Genomic DNA, 22,344 nt, shown 5'->3' with positions numbered 1-22,344 from the left:
AGCGATTCGTTTTCCGAAGTCGCTCGAAATTGCCTCACGAGGAAACTTGGGCGGCTTTAGAAAATGAATCGCTCCCATTGGCATCCCGCGGCTGATTTACATTTTAGCTGGCGGGGAGGCAGTTTGGGGAGATTAGTCGCCCCGAAGAAGAGGAGATTTGTCGACGGGCGACTAATCTCCCCAAATCTGCCTGTGTGCCCTGACCCTTAAGGCCTGTTTTGCTTTGACAATTAAAATGCAGTATACAATGGCCAGTAACATCAATAGAATGGTTTGTATGCTTTTAGTTTGATTATCATTTCTTGGGTGCTATTACAACAAATGAAGGGCTTTTTCAAAGCAGCACAAAAATCAGGAAGGATACAAAGTGATAGAGGACCTTTAGTGGATAGTGACCACCTCTTTTTTGGAAATTGATTTAAAGTAAGGAATAACAGACCAAAAAATACACATTTCTTTCCTTCTATTGTGTACACATGGGCTTCTGTATCAGATTTCCTTCTTTTGGCTTAAACCTCCAGAGCACGGCATGAGCATGCTCAGTTTGCTCCTCTCTCTCTTTCCCTCCTCCCCTCTCTGCTGTAATCTGAGCCCAGAGCTATGAGTAAGCAGGGAGAGACTCAGGCAGGAAGTGATGTCACACCAAGCTAATATGGCAGCTGCTATCCTAAACAAACAGTTTCTAGAGCTGTTTACTCAGGTATGGTAAAGCATTCTGCAGAATAAATACAGTGTTATAGCTTGCACTATTGTGGCTAATCTATTAGCAATATTCTGTCTTTATAGCTTTCCTTTAAGGTGCTTTTGTGATGTTTAAAGGAAAAATTCTGGCCACAGGCAATGGCAGACCAGGGTTTTGCCCATCCAAAGTCACCATTCGCTGACAAACATGCGCAGGTGTTGTCATGGGAGATTATCGTGCAGTTATAAAATGCCCTTGTGTGCCATTGTCTTAAATGTAGTTTTACTTACAGTATATGGGTTACAGTTGATATTCAATATTTTACTTTTCATTAGCTATTTTATCTATAGTGTTAATAATTATAGTTTATATCTGTGTTATATCTTATAATACACAAGAATACACATGAATATCCTTATAACCAGTTCTTAGTGATGTCGTTATTTGTACTTGTTGTCACCTAAACCAGCTTGTGTATAAATTCAATATTATATTCTATCATAAAAAAAAATAATGCACCCGTATTGTAAAATATGAGGAAATCCTCTCAGTTCTATGGTCACGGAAATACTTGGTGACTGCTAAAATCCTTATAATATGCAGTAGGGAGCATGAATACATGTATATGATCCATTAAGGGTGTGGCAAGGAATTTGCACGCAGCTGTATACTCTCATTGCACACTCCGTGAGCAAAAAATGTCTCTAAGTTCTCAATCACTTTAAGGTCTAAGGGCAGAGACACCCGGGCAGATTCGGGGAGATTAGTCGCCCGTCGACAAATCTCCTCTTCTTCAGGGGGGGACTTATCTCCCCAACCTGCCTTGCTGCCGGCTAGAATGAAAATCGATGGCGGGATCGGAGCGTCTGAAGTTTCCTCATTTTCATTCTATCAGGCGTGAAGGCAGTTCGTGGAGATTAGTCGTCCCAAAGAAGAGGAGATTTGTCGCCGGGTGATTTATCTCCCCGAATCTGCCCGTGTGTCCCTGCCCTTATGATATTGTGGCCACTGTTATCTGAAAGTTGCCATGGGAGATGTTCTGTATTTCATACTCTGTGTGTCCCTGTCTGGATTTTTCGAGACAGTGGGTTTTTTTCTACAAGTTTCTCTAAAATATGCTAAAAATTATACAGGTATGGGATCAGTTATCCAGAAAACTCGGAATTACAGAAAGGCTGTCTCCCATAGACTCCATTTTATCCAAATAATCCAAATTTTTCAAAATTATTTCCTAATAATAAAACAGTACCTTGTACTTGATTCAAACTAAGATATCATTAATCTTTATCGGAAGCAGAACCCATAAAGCCTATTGGGTTTATTTAATGTTTACATGATCTTCTAGTAGACCTAAGGTAAGGTGGAAAGTTGCCCAATAAATTAACATTGTAAATATATTATAGGAAGGATTATCCTTAGGAAGTTTTCTGTTTGAATCATTTGCATGTTTATGCCTGCCTGTAATTTTCAATGCTATCTGGTTATCAGGGGTTACTAAAATAACAGATTTTCTGAGCCTTCATTTTTAAAGTAAATGTTACTTTTTATAAATTTTCCTTCTGTCGATTCGGTTCATCGTCCACTCTATTTGCACCAGCTACCTAGCTACATTCCAAACTGGAGCACCAGAACCAAAGGTTTATTAATTTAATACTCCACAAAGAATAATACATTAATAAAAAAATAAAGACCAATCACTTCACTAGAGTCCCTTTCATCCTAGGTACCCCTTTAATACGATGGCTTTGTAAAAAAAAATTTGTTAGGGGATCGGGCAAGAAAAACAGGCACAGCATTCTTGGGCTTTGGAGAATTTTTTGCTAATGGGTTTCCAGGTAATAAATCCCATAGCTGTACTTTAAGGGCAGAGACACGCTGCTATTTCGGAAGATTAGTCGCCCAGTGACAAATCACTTTTTCTTCGGACGACTTATTTCTCCGAACTGCCTTCCTGCCGGCTAGAATGTAAATCGCCAACGGGATGGCACTCCGAACGATTCGCTTTCCGAAGTCGCCTGAAGTTGCTTCACTAGGAAACTTCAGGGGGACTTCGGAAAGCCGATTGCCATCCCACCGGCGATTTACATTCTACCCGGTGGGAAGGCAATTTGGGAAGATTAGTCGCCAGAAGAAGAAGCGATTTGTCTCCCGAAATAGTAGCGTGTGTCTCTGCCCTAAATTATCAGGTCAGTTTAAAATTAAAACTGGGTACAAATCTGTGTAAAATATTCAATATAGTTTAGCCAACAATGTAATCTATAAAGGCAGGAGTCAGACAAATGCCGGTCAAACGCCCTTAGGCCTTAGGGTGGGCAGTATGAAGAGAAGCACATACCTCAGCCACTTAATCACCCATTAAAAAACACCCAGTTAGCAAATCTGTATTTTCCCGCAGACCCACCAACTTTTGCTGTTAAACCTAGATACAAACTAAGCAGTGTTGTAATCCTCTCTGTATGAATACGGCAGCGTTTAACTGCTTTTTCTCCTTACACTGACAAAATAAGTACATTATATGATACAAATGGCCGGCATTACTTCCAGTAAGTACATTATTCACCTGTTTCTGCTCTCTTACTATTATGAATCAGTGTACTGATTTTTGGTGCTGCAAAGATGCATATAACAGCACTTGTTTCATGCAGGGTCTTGTATCTGTTCCTTTAAAGGCATCAGGGTGGCTGAGCATTGCTTTTAGTTTTCCTTATGCTGGACTACTAGTATGCCTTTATCAGACTGTACACACATCTGGTATGGCTTTGTCCTGCTTTCTGGTTCAAGCTGAGAAAGATTTCTCCAAAGAAAGGGGAGCTGACACTGAGCACTTATAAACGTTCAGGTTTCCCTTTTGTTGAAATATATGGAAAAGGTAGAACACTGCCCAGTATTACCATGGTTTATACTCACCATGGGTCCAGATTATGAGTAATCAAAGCTCATATTCAAATCAGACTGGCTAGGTGGAATCTTATTGAAGGGCCCGTATCCTTCCTTGTCCAACATGAGTGCAATGAATCAGGCCTGTGTTGAACATATTTTTGTCCTATTGTTTTAATCAATAAAAACGAATTTTCTGCATTTTTCGGCTAGTGCCACACAGGGGCCCGATATCCGCCTGTGAATACACAGCCCGATTTCAGCCCCTACCCAAGCAGTAGCCTCCAATTCATTTTGCATCCAGAACTGGGGTGTCCTGGCACATATATATTTGGCTGATTTTGGTGAAGATATGTGGGACTTACCATTTTTGCGCCGAAAGCAGCTGAGTGTATTTTCGCTGTAGCCAACACAGCAGTTCTGGATGTGAAACAAAAGATCCAATTGTCGGCATAGGGAGTGAAATTGGACTGCTGATTTTGTGCCCCCATGTGGAACTGGCCTTAGGGAAATTGAAACTACTCCATGTTTGGTACTTGCGAGGTTGAGCATTAGATTTGGGCACAGATATGAAGACAGCCATTAAGCAGGGCGGAAAAATAGATTTTTCCACTTAATATAAACTTCAAAAAGCCCAATCATGCAAGAACTTTTAATTCCCGATTTAGTTAGTTAGAAATTTAAAAAAAAATGGTTTTCCTGATTTATTAAAAAAAAAAAAAAAGACAAAAAGAATGCCATGTTCATTAACTCATGTTCAACAAAGAGGTTTAAATGTCCTTTTAACTGCGCTCAAAGGGTTGTTCACCTTCCAAACACTTTTTTCAGTTTAGTTATTTTCAGATTGTTCACCATAAACAAAAATCTATTTACAAATGCTTTCTATCCTTTAATTTTTTTTTACCGTTTTCCCCAAATTTGTTTAAAGTTTAATGTTCGTGTGTCTCTGCTGTTTCAGTCTGTCAGTTCAGTGATCCAGGAGCTTCTGAACTGTTACCATTTGCTACATTTAGTAGATACAATTAGTTGATACATTTCTAAGCTGTATTTGTGGAATATCAGCAACTATTGTATCAATTCTCACAGCTGCCTTTAATGAAACTCGGGAATTCTGCTCAGCAGGGACAAAGATAAATGTATCAACTAAATGTATCAATTTAAAACAGTTAAAGAATCTGCGACCCCCCCCCCTCCCAGAGCTGCTTTAGAAGGTGACAAATTAAACTTTACACTTCAGTATTAGAAAAATGTTCACAAATAGAAAGTAATTGGAAAAAGTCTTTATTTCTTGTGAACTATCTGAAACCAACTGAACTGAAAAAAAGTTTTTGAAGGTGAACAACCCCTTTAGGCTAGTGTTACTCTACGATTCGCAGAGATTGTCGCCCAGCAACAAAACGACTTCTTCAGGCGACTTATCTCCCCGAAAAGCCTTGCCGCCGACTAGAATGTAAATTGCTGGCGGGATGGCACTCGGAGCGCTTCATTTTCCGAAGTCACCCAAAGTTGCCTCACGAGAAAAGTTCGGGCGACTTCAGAAAACTAAACACTCAGAGAGCTGATTCCTGGTTGTTTTTGTATTTGAATTAAATATCTTTATTAGCATCTAATAAAACTCAAAAAAAATTAGCACCCACCTTAGTGAATTGGAATTTTGTTTTCTTTTATCATACAAAACATATATGTATAAATACATTCTCAGAACATAATAGTAAATGTTTAAATATAATTTGAAGGGCAAGTCAACCCCAAAATAACAAATTGCCTAATAAAACAAAACCGAATTCTAAGCATCTTTCCAGTATACATTTATTAAACATTTTTTTTTTAAAATGCCATTGCTGTTAAAAGCCGCATTTGCTTAACTCCTGGTTGTTACCTTTTAAACAATTTTGGCATCTGGCAGAGAATAGAAAGGGACAAGCACTGCATTCAATAGCAAATACATACCATAGAAAATTGTAATGAATGTATATCGCAAAGTTGCTTAGAATTGTTTTCTTTTATTAGACACCAGAAAGTTTTTTCAGTTGATTTTTCCTATAAAGAACTTTTCGCTTTTTAGCGTATTGTGTACTTAACCTGAACATACTTAATAACTGCTGAGAGACTAACAACAGGGCAAAGAGTTATACGTACTTTTTTCTGATTATGGCAGTTCTACATATTGTAAAGTTTGGACCTGTTTTTCCTGTTAAATGGTTTAAAATTAGATCTTTGGTTGATGGAGCTGCTGGATGGTTTTGGAATATGGTGTCTGTGTAATAGAATTAGATCAGGCAAAGCCCCTGGTTTTCTACTGGTTCCCTTCTTTGTTGGTGGAGCTAAGGTATTGTGTGTGGCCTTTTATCTGCTTCATAGGTGAATATAAGTGGACGTCACTCTTTAGAATCCTTATAGAAAGGGAGCCCTGGTCCTGGCACTGTAAGTTCGTGATGTTTGGCTTTGGAGGGATAAAGTGCCAATCATCTACTGCTGCACCCCCACGATACTGAGGGTCTGAAATTATACTTGGATGGAGGGCTATATCCAAAAAACAAGACCCACTGGTCCAAAGGGTGAATTGCAAGTGCATTGGTGAATAGATCACTTCCTACACATGTAGAGGCACATTTATCAAAGGTTGAATTTCAAATTCATCTCCCATAAATTAAACCAATCGAAATTTTAAAAAAAAATCAAAATTTTAAAACTCTGAAGAATTAAATTGACCGGAAAACCAATTGAATTTAAAAAAACTCGATTCGAAAGTTTTCTCCGAAAAAAACTTGTCAGGAAGGCTGCAAACAACTCCAAATGGATCCCTGGGCCTCTCCCCTTGACTCAAACAGCAATTCTGCAGGTTTTAGGTGGCGACTAGTCAAATTTGAATTCTTAAAGGACCAGAGTAAGAAAAATCTAAAATATTTGATTCAAATTTTTTTTTAAAAAAAAACTTGAATCAAATTTGAATAACTCCCTAGTCGAATTTGACAGTTTTGACCATAAATTACGAATTCGAATTTTCGATTCGACCCTTTATAAATTTTTTCCCTGGTGTAGGCAGGCTTTTAGTTTCCATTTAAATTTTTAAAATGCAGTTGGTCCTATTTGAACATGTTAATGTAATATATATATATATATAGATAGATAGATAGATACACACACACACACATTATTCCTCAAACTCTTGCATTGGTAAAAATATGAAATATGGCCTTTCTATGTTCAGGTATCGGATCCGTTATCTGGAAACCCATTATCCAGAAAGTTCTGAATTACGGAAAGGCTGTCTCCCATAGACTTTATTATAATCAAATAATTCAGATTTTTAAAAATGATCTCCTTTTTCTCTGTAATAATAATAAAACAGTACCTTGTACTTGATCCCACTAATATATAATTAATCCTTATTGGAGGCAAAACCAGCCTATTGGGTTTATTTAATTCTTTCATGATTTTCTAGTAGACTTAAGGTATGAAGAGCCAAATTGCAGAAAGATCCCTTATCCAGATTACCCCAGGTGCCAAGCATTCTGGATAACAGGTCCGATACCTGTACTTGCAAGGAAAGCTTTGGATTATAAGCATGGCTCATACATGCACTTGGCACTATCCCTTTACATCTGTGAGCAGAGTTAAATGAAATAAAAAGCCAGGCAGTAGTATATGCAGTCCCCCCCACTGTCATTGCTCTGTACTAAGAGTTGTCATTCTGGTTGAATCTGCCTGTTTTGCACAGTCTACGTCTATCCCGATTTTTTTTTTTTTTTTTTGGATCAGTTCCGTGACTACTTTGGTATGTGGGAAATGTGTGAGAAGATCTGCCCCACTCCTTTATGTGTCCTGCATGATGTTAGTTACTCTGCTATTTAGCCATTACATTTATCAGCTCAGTTTTAAGCGCTACATCTTTGGCTTGTAATCACTATAGCTTTGCAGTCGAGTAACCCAGCGGAAATGCTAAACCCCAAGTGTGCCAGATTAAACATGGGACATTAAGCAGCACCTTGTCTCCCTCTTCTTCATTTTCCTTTTTTTCCCCCCCTTATTTTATTTACTTTGGTTTCTTTTTTTTTGTTTTGTTTGTTTATTTTATATCAAATTTGGAAATTTGACATTTCTGGGGATTGAACTTTAAAAAATGTTCTTCTTTTCTGTATCTGATGTTCTGTGTGCTATTAGTGATGCAGCCAACACGAACGGTTGTCTTGTGTAACACATCTTTCGATCAGCGTGAAAACACCGCCCTGGGAAAAGCCTCCATGCTTGATATCGTTTGGTTCATGAACCTTAAGTTTCCTGTACAGGTGACCCATAGCTCAAAGTGTTCAATACATTGTCTATTCAGTTTTAAAATTTAAATTTTTCCAATAATGAGATTAAATATTTGGAGTTTTTGATCACTTTAAATTTTTTTTGTTTGTTTTCCAGAAGAGTATGGTAATGATTTAGGAGGGGAGAGAGAAAAATCAGTTTTTATTCTTTTGTACTAGGGATCTGCTAGTGCATTTTCTTTTATGGCTTTATAAGTTCCAGGGAAAAACTATTCACTCCATCTTACACTTCCGTGTTTTAACTTTAATATTTGCCCCTTTTGCAGGTAAAATACCCGAAGAAGCGAAGGCGCTCTCTCTTCTGGCTCCTGCTCCGCTATTGTCAAGTTTGCTTCCTGGGGCCGGCTTACTGCCTATTCCAGCACCAACTCCAACCCCTCCTCTTGCATCTTCCCTTGCTTCAGTAGGTGCTACACCTTGTTCTTTAGGGCCCATTGGGGTCATTTTTTTTTTTATTTGAAGTCATATACAAGGATGTTCGGAGCTATTTGTGTGCAAATGAGTGCTACCAAATCAGACTTCTCAGTCAGGCTTTCCAAAAGTTCCTGGCCTGCGTAGACACCAGTAGATTTAAGGCGAGCACCAGCTTCCATAGAAAAAAAACATTTAAATAAGTAATTATTGCCCCATAACATTTCCTTTAATTAAATGTAGAATGGGTGGAAGGTATGGCTATGCTTTAAAGGAGAACTAAAGCTTAAATAAAGAAGTAGCTAGAAATGTTGTACATTATGTTTTGAGCTTCTGTACCAGCCCAAGGCAACCACAGCCCTTTAGATCTGTGTCTCCAAAGATGCCCCAGTAGCTCCCCATCTTCTTTTCTGCTGATTCACTGCACATGCTCTGTGCTGCTGTCACTTACTGAGCTTAGGGACCCACTCACAATATACAGTACACATAGAACAGAAATGTCACAATATAAGGCTGATTAGTAATTAATAAACTGTTAAAACAGTAGGGATGCAGGGTTGCTGTTTGTTTGTGGGCCTTTCTGTCCAAAGTTTAGTCTTCAACAAGTGAAAGGCAATTGTCCAATTACTTTTAAGCCCCAGAAATGAAGTGATTGTGTTAAAAAAAGGGTTTAGTTCCTCACAATCTTTTTGTTCAACCCAGTGAATTAAAGTTGAAAGTCTGCAGTTCAACTGCATCTAAGTTGTTTCATTTAAAATTCATTGTGGTAATGTACAGAACCAAAATTAGAAAAAAAAGTTGTCTTTGTCCAAAGATTAATGGACCTAACTGTATGTTTATACTTTTAGGCCAATGGCAACCTGGTTTTCCCCACCTGCATAGAAATGGAGTTGGAGAAACAGATGATACAAGCTGCGGCTCCAGGCTTGGTGTCTGCCTGTGTGCACACTGAGCAAATTTAATTCTAAAAATGCATACTTTTGTATTTCAGCACAGAAATCATCTTTCAGTGTGCACATAGGCTGGTGCAGTGTATGTCCTTGCACTTACAGCAAGAAGGAGATCAGCTTGCATCGGCTGTTTCTCCACCTGTATAGAAACGGAGTGTGCCATTAGTCTTACAGCACAGTAACCCGCAAATATAATATACCTACAACTTCACTGTACTATCCCACTAATTCTACAACCACTGTAAATTGATGGCACCAGTTTAAATGCAAATACAGAGTTTCTTTCCATATACTGACTTATTAGTTATTTGTATTCTTTTTGGGACTGTTGCCTAATCGTCTTCATGTTTGTATTCATCAATATAACTTTTTTTTTTTTTTTAGGTCCTAAGAAGAGAGAAGGTTGAAGTCCCATTGGTAAGCAACCGATATAATGTAAGAATTAATATGTGCCTGTTCCTGAACATCACCCCCATGTCTGCCTGTCTTCAGGTATTGCCAGCTGAATTCAGGGTATAAGTCTATTCATCCTGCAGGATAAAAGTATGCAGCATGTGCAGTGTTTCTAAGGCAACAGCCTGAATATATAAGGAGCGATGATGTAAATCTATTGTTGATAAAATGTGTTGGTGTAGTGCTCGGGGGAAAAAGGATTCTAGTTAAAGCCACCTTACAGCCATTGGGAGGAGAAAACGTTTATGTCCTGCCAGTAGCTGAACAAGTCCCCATACTTCAGTGCACACAGGCAATGCCACAGTCAAGTGCTTGCATGCTCAGGTCATTGATTTAAAAACAAATGCATTTTTGTTGATTTATGACTTAATTCTTGTTTTGTTGCTAGCTGAGCGTTCCGCTTACCTCATTGGGAGTAAGTTTACCTGCGCCGTTGGAACCTGTTCTACCAACTTTAGCCCCTGTTCTACCAGTACTGAGCCCAGCCGTAGCGCCAGTTTCTGAGCCCCCTCTTATGGGCAATGTGGACCCTACCAAAGTTGATGAAATTAGGAGGACCGTATACGTTGGAAACCTAAATTCCCAGGTAATTTTGTCAGTGACCATACTGATCTGTTAATGGGATGTTGTCATGTGGAAAAAATGTGTTTTGAAAAAAACATCAGTTAATAGTGCTGCTGCAGCAGAATTCTGCACTGAAATCTGTTTCTGAAAAGAGCAAACAGATTTTTTTTATATTTCATTTTGAAATCTGACATGGGGCTAGACATATTGTCAGTTTCCCAGCTGCCCGAAGTCAATGTGACTTGTGCTCTGATAAACGTCAGTCACTCTTTACTGCTGTACTGCAAGTTGGAGTTATACCCCCCCCCCCAGCAGCCTAACAACAGAACAATGGGAAGGTAACCAGATAGCAGCTCCCTGACACAAGGTAACAGCTCACTGGTAGATCTAAGAAAAACACTCAAGTAGTAAAATCCAGGTCCCACTGCAACACATTCAGTTACATTGAGTAGGAGAAACAACAGCCTGCCAGAAAGCAGTTCCATCCTAAAGTGCTGGCTCTTTCTGAAAGCACATGACCAGGCAAAATGACCTGAGATGCACCTACACACCAATATTACAACTAAAATACACTTGCTGGTTCAGGAAATAAATGTTATATTGTAGAGTGAATTATTTGCAGTGTAAACAGTGTAATTTAGAAATAAAAATTACATCATAAAAATCATGACAGAATCCCTTTGCATCTTACATTTGCTGTATTTACATAACCCAGGCAGCTGTCTGTCTGAAAACCAGATTGTAAGGATACAGATCAATGGAGGGCACTCCATTTTATATAATTGTATGTGTAAAACGTTTTTAAAGGTGGCCATAGACGTAGAGATCCGCTCGTTTGGCGATGTCACCAAGTGAGCGGATCTCTCCCCTATATGCTCATGTTGAAGTGGGCGATATCGGGCTGATCTGATAGTGGGCCCTAGGGCCCAACAACTTACGGCCAGATGTCGATCAGGGACGCCCGTCGGGTGGCCCCACACACGGCCAATAAGCTGCCGACTCGGTCTGTCAGTAGATTTTATCAGCCCGTGGATTGGTGCCTTAACTCACACTTATGATTATATTATAATCAGGTTATCCTGGAAAAAAATGATTTTACTTGGTAAAATAAACCCCCATCCCTCAAAAATTCCAATTTGATAGCTGACAAATTCAGAAAAATAGTCTTTAAAATGTCGTGCAAAAGACAAAAACTCTGTCTGTTTAAAAGACAAAAGTGGAGATAGAGGTTTGTGAACCCCCCCCCCCAAAAAAAAAGTCTACGTACCAAGGTATCCAGCTCAGAAAGGAAAAAAAAAAAATACATTGCAGTGATAATAATTCTCAGGGATGCTACTCTCTTATGGTTTTATAATAGATCCTAGTCTTCCTGTATTTAGTCATGTTTTCATTTGCATTGTTTCACATTCTTTTAGACTACGACGGCAGAGCAACTGCTCGAGTTCTTTAAGCAAGTCGGGGATGTTCGCTTTGTGCGGATGGCTGGAGATGAGACCCAGCCCACGCGGTTCGCTTTCGTAGAGTTTGCCGATCAAAGTTATGTGACGCGAGCGCTTACCTTCAATGGAGTTATGTTTGGTGATCGGCCACTTAAGTAAGTTACACAGTGACTGGTTTTTGAAATAGAGTTTTTAGTAATAACCCCGGTCCAACCAAATTAGAATTCAAACCCTTTGATTATAATTGGGATCCGACACTCGCCTGTACATATGTTACTTGAAACAATAGAACCCCCCATATATAAACTTACCCTTTAATACGGGGTTATTTTTTCAGCAGATATCTCTCAATTGTTCTCTAATTATTATGCATGATAAATCACTATTCGTTACTTTAAAAGTGATACGTATAAACGAATTCCATAGCAGTTCAATCTGACTTTTTTCACCATAAAGAGTATTCAATTACTAGTTCAATTAATTAGAAATAAATAGCTTTAAGTTAATTACAGAAATTAATTACCAGTGTTTTCCAGTGATTCCCAATGTACAATTGAAATACCTAGCTGCTCATAATTCTAAAGTGCAGTGCAATAAATAATTAAAAATCACAGTTTGTATGAACAGAAATTTGATTTAGAAAATTAATCGGTAGCCGGTAAAGTTAATTGGAATTAATTAAATGAACTGTTCACGTTGCATGAAATCATAGATTGGAAAATGAAATAAAGAGAGCTGGAGTTGTCCCGATTTCTGCTGCCTGATTTTTTCTTTGCCTGGGACACCACAAAGCTTGGAGAAGACGGGGTAACCGGGACTGTGGTCTCGTTATTTACCTGCCCTGTACGAAGATTTAAAAAACACAAATCGTCGCCCCCTTGGAAATGTAGCAAGGAGAGAGAGTGATGTACAATGTGCAAAGAGGAGTCCTCCCAAACACCACCCCACCCTTGTAATTGCAGACTGAAATATTTGTTAAAAAAAAAAGCTAGCCTCCATCTTTTAAGTATTAAGAATGTTTAAATAAATTCTAAAAAGGAGGAGACTCTCGTTTCGCCTAAGTAGCTTTGTCAAGGGTTTTTTTTTTCTAAAAATTGTTCACAGTGACTGGTTTTATTTGTTTGACTGATGTGCTACAGTATATGTCCAGGCAACAGATATTCTGGCATGGCTACAATTTCACCAATATTATATCCCTAAATTGATTATAGTTTGGATATAAGGATGCAAATTAAAACGAAATACAGAATGGTGAGTTGTGCAGACAACCTTGTCAATACAAGTTTACAAAACCAATGAGGTCAAAAACCAATTAAATTACCGTTACCCCAATTAAATTTACAATTGTGCATGCAAAAGCAAAGGTTTTTTTGGGGGTTTTTTTGTAGAGCAGTGCCATGACGGTGAAATCTTCATGGAAAAAAAAATTAAATTGAATAATATAACATTGAATAAAAGGTGCAGTCACTAAAGCTTAGTACATATACCTGTTTGAGCTTCTGAGGCCAGTTAGGCTGCACTTATCTGTAGCTACATTGGCCCAGTACATAAAGAAGCCAGTAATTGTGTTTTTGTGATAATACAGACCTCAGCCAAATCAATTAACCATCTTGCATATTAGGAATCCACACTTACCATGTAGACCAATATCAGCCAGTTTGGTTGAAAAACCAGCACCTTCAAAGAAGCTAGGGGAAAAAGCTAGGGGAAAACACTAAATTTACTAGTGGAAACATGACAAACTGCAGAAAGAATGGCAGCCTTTTGAAATCCAGGGTCTGTTTGCTTTCCTCTCTGTGCTGAACGGAGATCTCTCTTTATACAGAATCAATCACTCTAACAATGCAATTGTAAAGCCACCTGAGATGACTCCTCAAGCAGCTGCGAAAGAACTGGAGGAAGTGATGAAGCGAGTAAGGGAAGCACAGTCCTTCATTTCAGCAGCTATCGAACCAGGTACTTCATCTGCTACCCTTAATGCTTAAAGGAGAACTAAACCCTAAAAATTAATGTGGCTGAAAATGCCATATTTTATAAACTGAACTTATTGCACCAGCCTAAAGTTTCAGCTTGTCAATAGCAGCAATGATCCAGGACTTCATACTTGTCACAGGGGGTCACCATCTTGGAAAGTGTCTGTGACACTCACATGCTCAGTGGGCTCTGAGCAGCTGTTGAGAAGCTAAGCTTAGGGGTCGTCACTAAATTATCCAGCAGAAAATGAGATTGGTCTGTAATATAAGCTGATGCTACAGGGCTGATTATTAAATTCTGATGCTAATTGCACTGGTTTCTGTGCTGCCATGTAATAATAATCTGTATTAATTACTAATCAGCCTTATATTGTGACATTTCTATTCTATGTGTACTGTATATTGTGAGTGGGTCCCTAAGCTCAGTAAGTGACAGCAGCACAGAGCATGTGCAGTGAATCAGCAGAAAAGAAGATGGGGAGCTACTGGGGCATCTTTGGAGACACAGATCTTTACTGCTAAAGGGCTGTGGTTGTGTTGGGCTGGTACAGAAGCCCAAAACATAATGTACAACATTTCTACCTACTTCTTAAGTTAAGCTGTAGTTCTCCTTTAATGCTTGAAGCTGGTGTCTTTCTATATGTTGTAAAATACCCCATGTAAGTATCAGGTAATGTGAACATTTGTATGTGGATTAAATGAAGGCATCTCTGGTGCTGGTGTTTTCTAATTGCACACTGAGGGGCATATTTATCAAGGGTCGAATTTCGAATTGAAAAAATTCGAAATTTGAATTAAAAAAGACCAAATTAAGTCAGTTTTTTTTTTTGGTCGAATAGGTCTGTTTTCGATCGAATAGTTCTGTATTCGGCCAAATTCGAATTGTACAAATTGAAGTAATATCACATTCGATCGAATTTGATTCTAAGTTTTTCCTAAAAAAAACATTTGATTTTTCAAAGTCCACTGATTGACTCCAAATAGGTTCTAGGAGGCCCCCCATAGGCTAAAACAGCAATTTGCCAGGTTTTAGATGGCGAATGGTAGAAGTTGAATTTTTTAAGGGACAGTTCATGATAAATTTAGATATTTAATTTTTCTAATTTTTTTCAATTTGAACTATTCCCTAGTCAAAGTACACAAAAAATAACTATAATTTCGATTTTTTTTTTTTTTCTCATTCGAAAAGTCACCTCGACCTTTGATAAATCTGCCCCTCAATGTGTAATTGTGCTAACAGAATATATAGTTGTTATTCTGTATGTTTTGGGAATAGACCATGCACCCTATGCTTTCTGCCCGTACAAGCCCAGCTCTTCTTCACATGTTCCGTGTGTGTGTACTGATGTACGTTTTTTTTCAGAAACAGGAAAACCAAGTGAGAAGATTAAACAAGAGCACTCCAAAACTCGCTCCCGATCCCGCTCCAAGTCACGTTCCAGAAGGAAAAGGTCGCATTCAAAACACAGGTGAGAGGAGGCTCCTCATTGTAATTTGCCTGGTAAAGATTTTGGAGATGAGTTTAAATATAGAAGAAGCAGTTTTCTGGTAGTTGTTAAATGCTTTTCTTTGTAATGCAATTAACAATTGCATGAGTTAATAGTGCTGCTCCAGCAGAATTCTGCACTGAAATCCATTTCTCAAAAGAGCAAACTGATTTTTTTATATTCAATTTTGAAATCTGACATGGGGCTAGACATATTGTCATTTTCCCAGCTGCCACCAGTCATGTGACTTGTGCCAGCACTTTAGGATGGAACTGCTTTCTGGCAGGCCGTTATTTCTCCTACTCAATGTTGATGTGTTAATGAGCTGCTATCTGGTTACCTTCCCATTGGAAGGGCATGTAAAGGCAAAACAATAAAATCACATTTTTACTTTTTTTTATGAAAAATCTCCAATATACTTTAATTAAAAAATGTGTACCGTTTTTATTAGAAACCTGACTATATGCAGTGAAATTCTCCCTTCATTTACTGCTGTGGATAGGAATTGTCAGACGGTCTCTAACTGCTGAGCAGGGAAACAATCATACTTATGAACAGCAGGGGAGCCCCCATCTTACTTACCAGCCATGCAGAACTCAAGCAGCTTTGTTTATGACGATCCCTAAGCAGCCCAGACCACACTGAGCATGTGCACAGTCTTGGTCTTGCAAAGATGTTTTATTTCTAGCCTTATTCTATTTTAGACTTTACATGCCCTTTAACAATAGAACAATCGTACAAATCCTCGATTCATACGATTTTCGGACTGTGTGTGGATAGTCCCGACATTTTTCGCCCCACGCAGATCGGTCGTTTGGTCGATCAGCCAGTTTAAAAGATTTGTGTCGGCTGACGATAATTTCTCTGCGTGTATTGCTGATCTGACAAATTTCAGTGGAAGACTGTCACCAGCTTTTGTCGGACATAACTTTCGTACGATTGCTGTCGGGCAGAATATCGGCTGATCTGTTCTTTTACTACTTTATTTGATCTGAACGGTTAGTGGCAGGTCGGGAGATTGGGACGTCCGATCGTTCAAGGATTCGAACGATCGGATCTTTGCATCTATGGCCAGCTTAAGGCTACTGGGGGAGGGAGGAAGATGATATCACTCCAATTTGCAGTACAGCAGTAAAGAGTGACTGAAGTTTATCAGCGCACTGTTCACATGACTGGTGGCAGCTGGGAAACTGACAATATGTCTAGCCCCATGTCAGATTTCAAAATTAAATTCATATTACATGGCAGCTCTTAAACCAGTGCATTCTGCATCAGAATTTAGAATTAAGGCCTTGTAGCAGCTGCTTTGGCAGAAACTGCATTTTGTGTTTGATGATTATCAATAACCTCTAAGCTCAGCTTGTCAATAGTAGTCCAGAGCATACTGAGCATGTGCAGTGTCACTGACACCCAGGTGACCAAACAGAAAATGCAGGCAGTAAAATGGCTGTGATCTAGAACAGAGCACACATGTTAAAGGGAATTCTAAAAAAAGCTTTAATTATCCAGCACTGTTATGGTACATGTGACACTTTCACATTCGCCAGCAGTCTTCCGAAGAACCTACAGACACACTAGAATGTATTCATGTGGGAAAACCCCCTGCCTCGAGCAGTCACCGACTGGAGATTTCTTTTTTTCCAATAACAGGAGCCGTTCACATAACAGATCCCATTCCAGGCACAAAGAGAAGCGCCGATCAAAAAGCCCGAATAAGAAGCGCTCTAGGTCTAAAGACCGTCGCAGGTCCAGAAGCCGCTCACGCTCCAGGTAAGTTTGCTGAACATACTCCTCAAAACATTTTGTTGCCCTTGAGCATCAACTATTGAATATCTGATTGATTTGGACAAAGATCTCTTCCTGCTCCAGGGACTTACTTCATTCTTGTCCCCTCCGCTTCCTACTAAATGATTTGAGTAGGGGGATGCTCGCATTATAACATTTCAGTGAGAAATGAATTGCAAGTGCCAAGCTGCAAGCACTAGACTTTCTATAAGCTTTGCCTGTTATAAGCATTTCTTATAGATTCTGAATTTTTTTATTTTAAATAAATCTTTAAATATTTGCTTCATCTGCACCCAGGCAAGCTGATAACATTTGTATTGCGAGTGCTCCTCCTATGCAGATAGGCCCACCACTGCTCTAGTCCTTAAAGGGCATGTAAAGGCAAAAAAAAATTAAATCCCATTTTTACTTTAATGAAACAGAAAGCTATCTCTGATATACTTTAAATTAAAAATGTGTACCGTTTTTATAAGAAACCTGACTATCCAGTGAAATTCTCCCTTCATTTACTGCTGTGGATAGGAATTGTCAGACCATCCCTAACTGCCATGCAGAACTCAAGCAGCTTTGTTTGTTTCCCTGTAGAGCAGTCTGCGACTGTGTAAAGATTTGTATTGGTTTTTATTTTTGCATTTACATCCCCTTTACTGTTTCCAACTCCAGTTGCAGGGACAAAGATTATAAACAGATAAATGGCAATTCTATTTGTAGGATTATTTTCCTGCAGCCACTGGTTCTGCAGAGTTGGAGAAAGTTTGTATTAAACAATACAAAAACTATAAAATCCACATTAGATTATATGACAACACAGGACCCAGTGCAGTCTGCATATTGATAATTAATCAGTCTTGTTGTATCGGCTTCTGGCAGATATTATTTGACTTGTGCTGTTTTGATCATTTATGATGATCCCTAAGCAGCCCAGACCACACTGAGCATGTGCACAGTCTTAGTCTTGCAAAGATGTTTAACAAAGTTACAAGATGGTGACCCCCTGTAGCCAACTTTGAAAGCATAAATTATTTGTTTGATTAGGCTTGTGATGCAGTAAGTTCATGTTTATGTTTACTATACAAAATACAGCATTTCTAGCCTTATTCTATTTTAGACTTTAGTTCCCGTTTAGAGTGTGATTTGTACAGTGATGTAGTAGACAGATCTCAGAGGACTAGCTGAGCTAAAAGGTTTTGTGTATCTGTTTAATTTCCCTGCTCTTTCTGCAGGGACAGAAAGAAACAAATAGAATACAAAGGTAAAATTCGGGAAAAAGAAAGACAGAAAGACAAATATGATAAAAGAAGGAAAGAGAAAAGGTCCAGAAGTCCTTCCAAAAGCAGCTCTTCTGTTAGAAGATCTCGAAGTACCAGCAGGTATGTGGTCAGGGTCAGCAGAGAATATTGTACTATTCTGTCATTGCCATGTACTGCTCCATTCCCCTCCCCAGTTTATAAAAAGTATTTTTTTCCTCTCAGAGAAAGACACAAAAGGAGGAGCAGGAGTCTTTCAAAATTGCCAAGAAGTTCCAAAACATTAAAAAAGTCTTCTAGATCTCCATCTCCTAGGAGGTAAGTTGTTCTCGGCTGACCTTTATCTACAGGAGATTTTATCTTTGATTAGTAAGTTAAAAAATAAATTAATCTTACATTTTATTGGGATGAACGTGCAGGTTTTAATCCTTCTGCTAGTGGCCAGGAATTCTGAAAATTGATGCAAAGCTCTGCTATTCATATCCAATATTCATCCATGTAACCACAGTAGGGATGCAGCGAATCCAGGATTTGGTTCGGGATTCAGCCTTTTTCAGCAGGATTCGGCCGAATCCTTTTGCCTGGCCGAATCGAATCCTAATTTAATATGCAAATTAGGGACGGGGGGGTGCGTGACTGTTTGTCACAAAACAAAGAAGTAAAAAATGTTCCCCCTTCCCACCTCTAATTTGCATATGCAAATTAGGGTTGGTTCGGTATTCAGACAAATCTTTCACGAAGGATTCGGGGGTTTGGCCAAATCCAAAATAGTGGATTCAGTGCATCCCTAAACCACAGAGAATTAGACTTATTTCATCCACAGGCAGTTTGTCTTTACAGTGTATAACAGTTCTCTCTCATTCTGCTCCTTTTATATGACCTGTGATTTGGCCGAACCAAATCCGAATTTGCATATGCAAATTAGGGGTGGAAGGGGCAAAACGTTTTTTACTTGCTTGTTTTGTGACAAAATGTCATGCGATTTCCCTCCCCGTCCCTAATATGCATATGCAAATTAGGATTCAGATTCAGTTCGACTGGGCAGAAGGATTTGTCCGAATCCTGCTGAAAAAGGCCGAATCTTGCATTCAGTGCATCCCTAAAATTTTTAGATTTTAACGTTATCATCAATATCTTTTAGCAAATCTAAGAAGGAGAAAAAAAGAGGGAAAGAACGGGACCACAGCGGTGACAGACATAAGAGTGAGCGCTCAGTATCCCAGAAACATAGTAAAGACCAAGAGACGAAGGAAGCGGCTGATCAGTACGACACTAAGCTAACTGTGAGTACACATTGGCGTCTAGAGGATGCAGGCCATAAAGGGGAGGTAACCTTAAAGGAGAGCTTTCATGAAAATGAAAATTTAATATAAGCTTCCTCGTACTGAAATAAGAAATTTTCTTTATACAATCAATTAAATATTCTGTATCGTTTCTGAAATAATCAAGTTTATATTCACTATTCCTCTCTCAGCATCTGCTTCTCCTCATTCTGTCTTCATGCAGGAGTTGGGTGTCAGATATTCATTGACAGTTAGATCCAATATATCTTATAGGGGGCTTCCTTTCCTTGAAGATGTATTAGAGCTCATTCAAATAACTGATTCCAGTACAAACAAAATCTAACAAAATAACTGCCTTTTGCAGTTTTTGTAGAGAGACACGATGCCTGGTGATTTTAATAGAGTAAGCTCTAATACATCTTCTAGGCAAAAGGAGCCCCCTATAAGATATATTGGATCTAACTGTCAATGAATATCTGACACCAACTGCTGCATGAAGACAGAATGAGGAGAAACAGATGCGGAGAGAGGAATAGTAAAGATAAACTTGATTATTTCAGAATCGTCACAGAATTTTTAATTGATTGTATTTAGAAAGTTTCTTTCAGCATGCTGAAGCTTATATTAAATTTTCACTGAAGTTCCCTTTTAAAATGAACTATGCATATAATGTAGTCAGTGATGTTGATTAGGAGATTCCCTAAACACTTTCATTTTACTCTAAATATTTAGTTTAATTCTACGACTAGCATTTTGTAAACTAATATCATGAATGTGTTACTGTAGTGTTCAGCCCAGACAAGGACCAGATAGAAAGGCTAAAAGTTCCATTTACTGATGAAAATAGAATTGCTTTATCCTGTTCTCAGCTGTTCCCCTTTTAATTGCACCACTCTATTTGTCAGGAAAAGGATCACATAAAAGATGAACGGAATAATAGGAAGGAAGTTGTCAGCGACCAAGAACAAGGGAATTCACAGCACAATGGGGACTGTCAAGTTACGGAAGAAAGCCCCCCGCAGACAGAGGAAATGGCAAGCTCATCTTCCTAGTGGCAACCTGAATCTAAAAACTATTGCTCTGTGTTAATGATGGCATACCACTGGCACTGTTAGGTGGCACTATGTGATGCCCAGAATATAAGCTCCTCCGGCGCATCCTATTCTCTAGTATTGAATGTTTTCCACAGTGTTGGATAGTGTCCGGACCTGCTAACAAGTGGGCAGATGAATCTGTTAATCACAGAATCCGAAGGCATTTCCATGACATCAGCAGTCGTTACAGAACACTTCTTTACCGGCATCCGATATCATTCTTTCCCATTGGTGTTTCTTTGTGACTTGGAACAGTTGCAGGGATTACTGGTAAAGAGATTGGGTTTTAATTTAATTTTATATATGTTTGGGCACACTCCCTACTACTCTGAGCTTTAATATGTTTAGGAATGGTTTGCAGTTGTACACACAATATAGTATCAAGGTGATCCTTTTAAAAACAAAAAAAAAAGTAAACGAGGCAGCCGTAAACCCTGCAACTAACTTGTTCCGTTAAATCCATATATCAAGTTAATCGTGCAGGGTGATGACCATGTGCTGAATGCTACGCAGAGGCTGACACTCCCTCCCAGTGCCCGACAGGTTCTGAAAGGCTGTCAGGTGATGGTTGCAGTTCCGACACCCAGCAGCTACACAAGGCCGTGGGTTTAAAGGAAAGTCATCTGTAATGAGCACATTGAAGCACAGGGGGGAGATCTAGTGCCTTCTGCGAGTGTTTTACACAAGTTATTCTTTCAAAGGCTTTGTCATCTTGCTGAAACCAGTCAATAAACCCTAACATAAGTCTCATTGCTTCATTGTCTCTGACTTTCATTAACTCCAAGGTGTCGCACATATCACTACTTTAGGTTTGTGCCATTTAGGTTTCTTCTAGCTTTCCATAAATGGAAATGATCACCCCAGCTGCAGACGTTAAATACGCTGGAAGCTGTCTCTGATTGTGTTGTGTAACCCCTATTGTGTAGCATAGGAATTACACTCTCGATAAAAATAATTTCTCTTATCAATACAGGGCTTGAATCTCCTTTGCTTTGTGAAAGATACTGGGAATATTAACGCAGTGCCTCCAATTAGTGGGCACTGAGGAATTTACACTGGGACAAATAAAACACACAAGTTGCAGCAAACAATTACAACTTCATAGTTAAGAGCAGTAAATATAAATGCAATTCACGCAATATAAACACTGCACTGGGGTACCCGTGTGGTAAGTCCCAACCATGGGCACAGTCCCAAACGCCACTCCAGTTGGACAAAAATAGTCACAAGTCTCTTTCTCCAGTGCTCTTTATATTACCCCAGGTAGTGCTACCAGTCCCAAAGTAGTTGCTCCCATGTAGCAGGCTCTCGATCTACACCTGTCATCACACAGGGGACATACTTCCCATACTCTCCCTCAGGTACCCACAGCATCTATTAAGAAATGTTGCATCTTCAGATTGTGCTCCCAAGCTCTCTAACTGAGCTAACAAAGCTTCATTCCTTATCTTCAGGCCAAGTCCAACTCCTCCGAAGTGTGAGCACACCAAAGCCTCTTTCACTGGAATCGATCACCAGGCAGCCCCTTTACATTTCTCTGCAGCCTTGAGCTCTAGACCATCTGCTCCAGATCGAGCTCCACACAATGGCCTCACCATCCTTTAGGCCTAGAATCCAGTTTGCTCTTGCAGCATCCACCCCCTCCTTAGGTTTAAGGCAAAAGAGACTGAGCACATGGCACCTCTCCTTTATAAAGTCTTCTGGCCAAATCTGGCACTGCCAACTCTCACTTCACTGGGAAAAGGAATCTCTCCCATATCCAATTTAGGACAAACTCTCAGCT

The 22,344-nt window shown here is 39.2% G+C and overlaps 1 protein-coding gene across 2 annotated transcripts in view; it reads left to right on the top strand.

Moving 5' to 3' along the window:
* The window catches only part of LOC108707282 (splicing regulatory glutamine/lysine-rich protein 1), a 39,146-nt gene extending 17,835 nt beyond the window's left edge, over positions 1-21,311 (top strand). The window contains exons 3-13 of one of the 2 annotated variants that reach the window (XM_041580536.1): positions 8,142-8,278; positions 9,621-9,653; positions 10,078-10,275; positions 11,669-11,847; positions 13,518-13,648; positions 15,029-15,134; positions 16,803-16,922; positions 18,167-18,307; positions 18,410-18,502; positions 19,326-19,467; positions 20,373-21,311. In XM_041580536.1, coding sequence (XP_041436470.1) covers positions 8,142-8,278; positions 9,621-9,653; positions 10,078-10,275; positions 11,669-11,847; positions 13,518-13,648; positions 15,029-15,134; positions 16,803-16,922; positions 18,167-18,307; positions 18,410-18,502; positions 19,326-19,467; positions 20,373-20,519 — 1,427 coding nt within the window. In that variant the 3' untranslated portion in view covers positions 20,520-21,311. Of the gene's footprint in view, positions 1-8,141; positions 8,279-9,620; positions 9,654-10,077; positions 10,276-11,668; positions 11,848-13,517; positions 13,649-15,028; positions 15,135-16,802; positions 16,923-18,160; positions 18,308-18,409; positions 18,503-19,325; positions 19,468-20,372 lie in introns of both variants that reach the window. The other variant, XM_018244473.2, reaches the window with a different exon arrangement.
* The last annotated feature ends 1,033 nt before the right edge of the window (positions 21,312-22,344 follow it).

Source organism: Xenopus laevis, chromosome 1S, assembly GCF_017654675.1.
Source record: "Xenopus laevis strain J_2021 chromosome 1S, Xenopus_laevis_v10.1, whole genome shotgun sequence".
Lineage (NCBI taxonomy): Eukaryota > Metazoa > Chordata > Amphibia > Anura > Pipidae > Xenopus > Xenopus laevis.
Note: the sequence above shows the minus strand (reverse complement) of the source record. Positions and strands in the feature narration are given on the sequence as shown.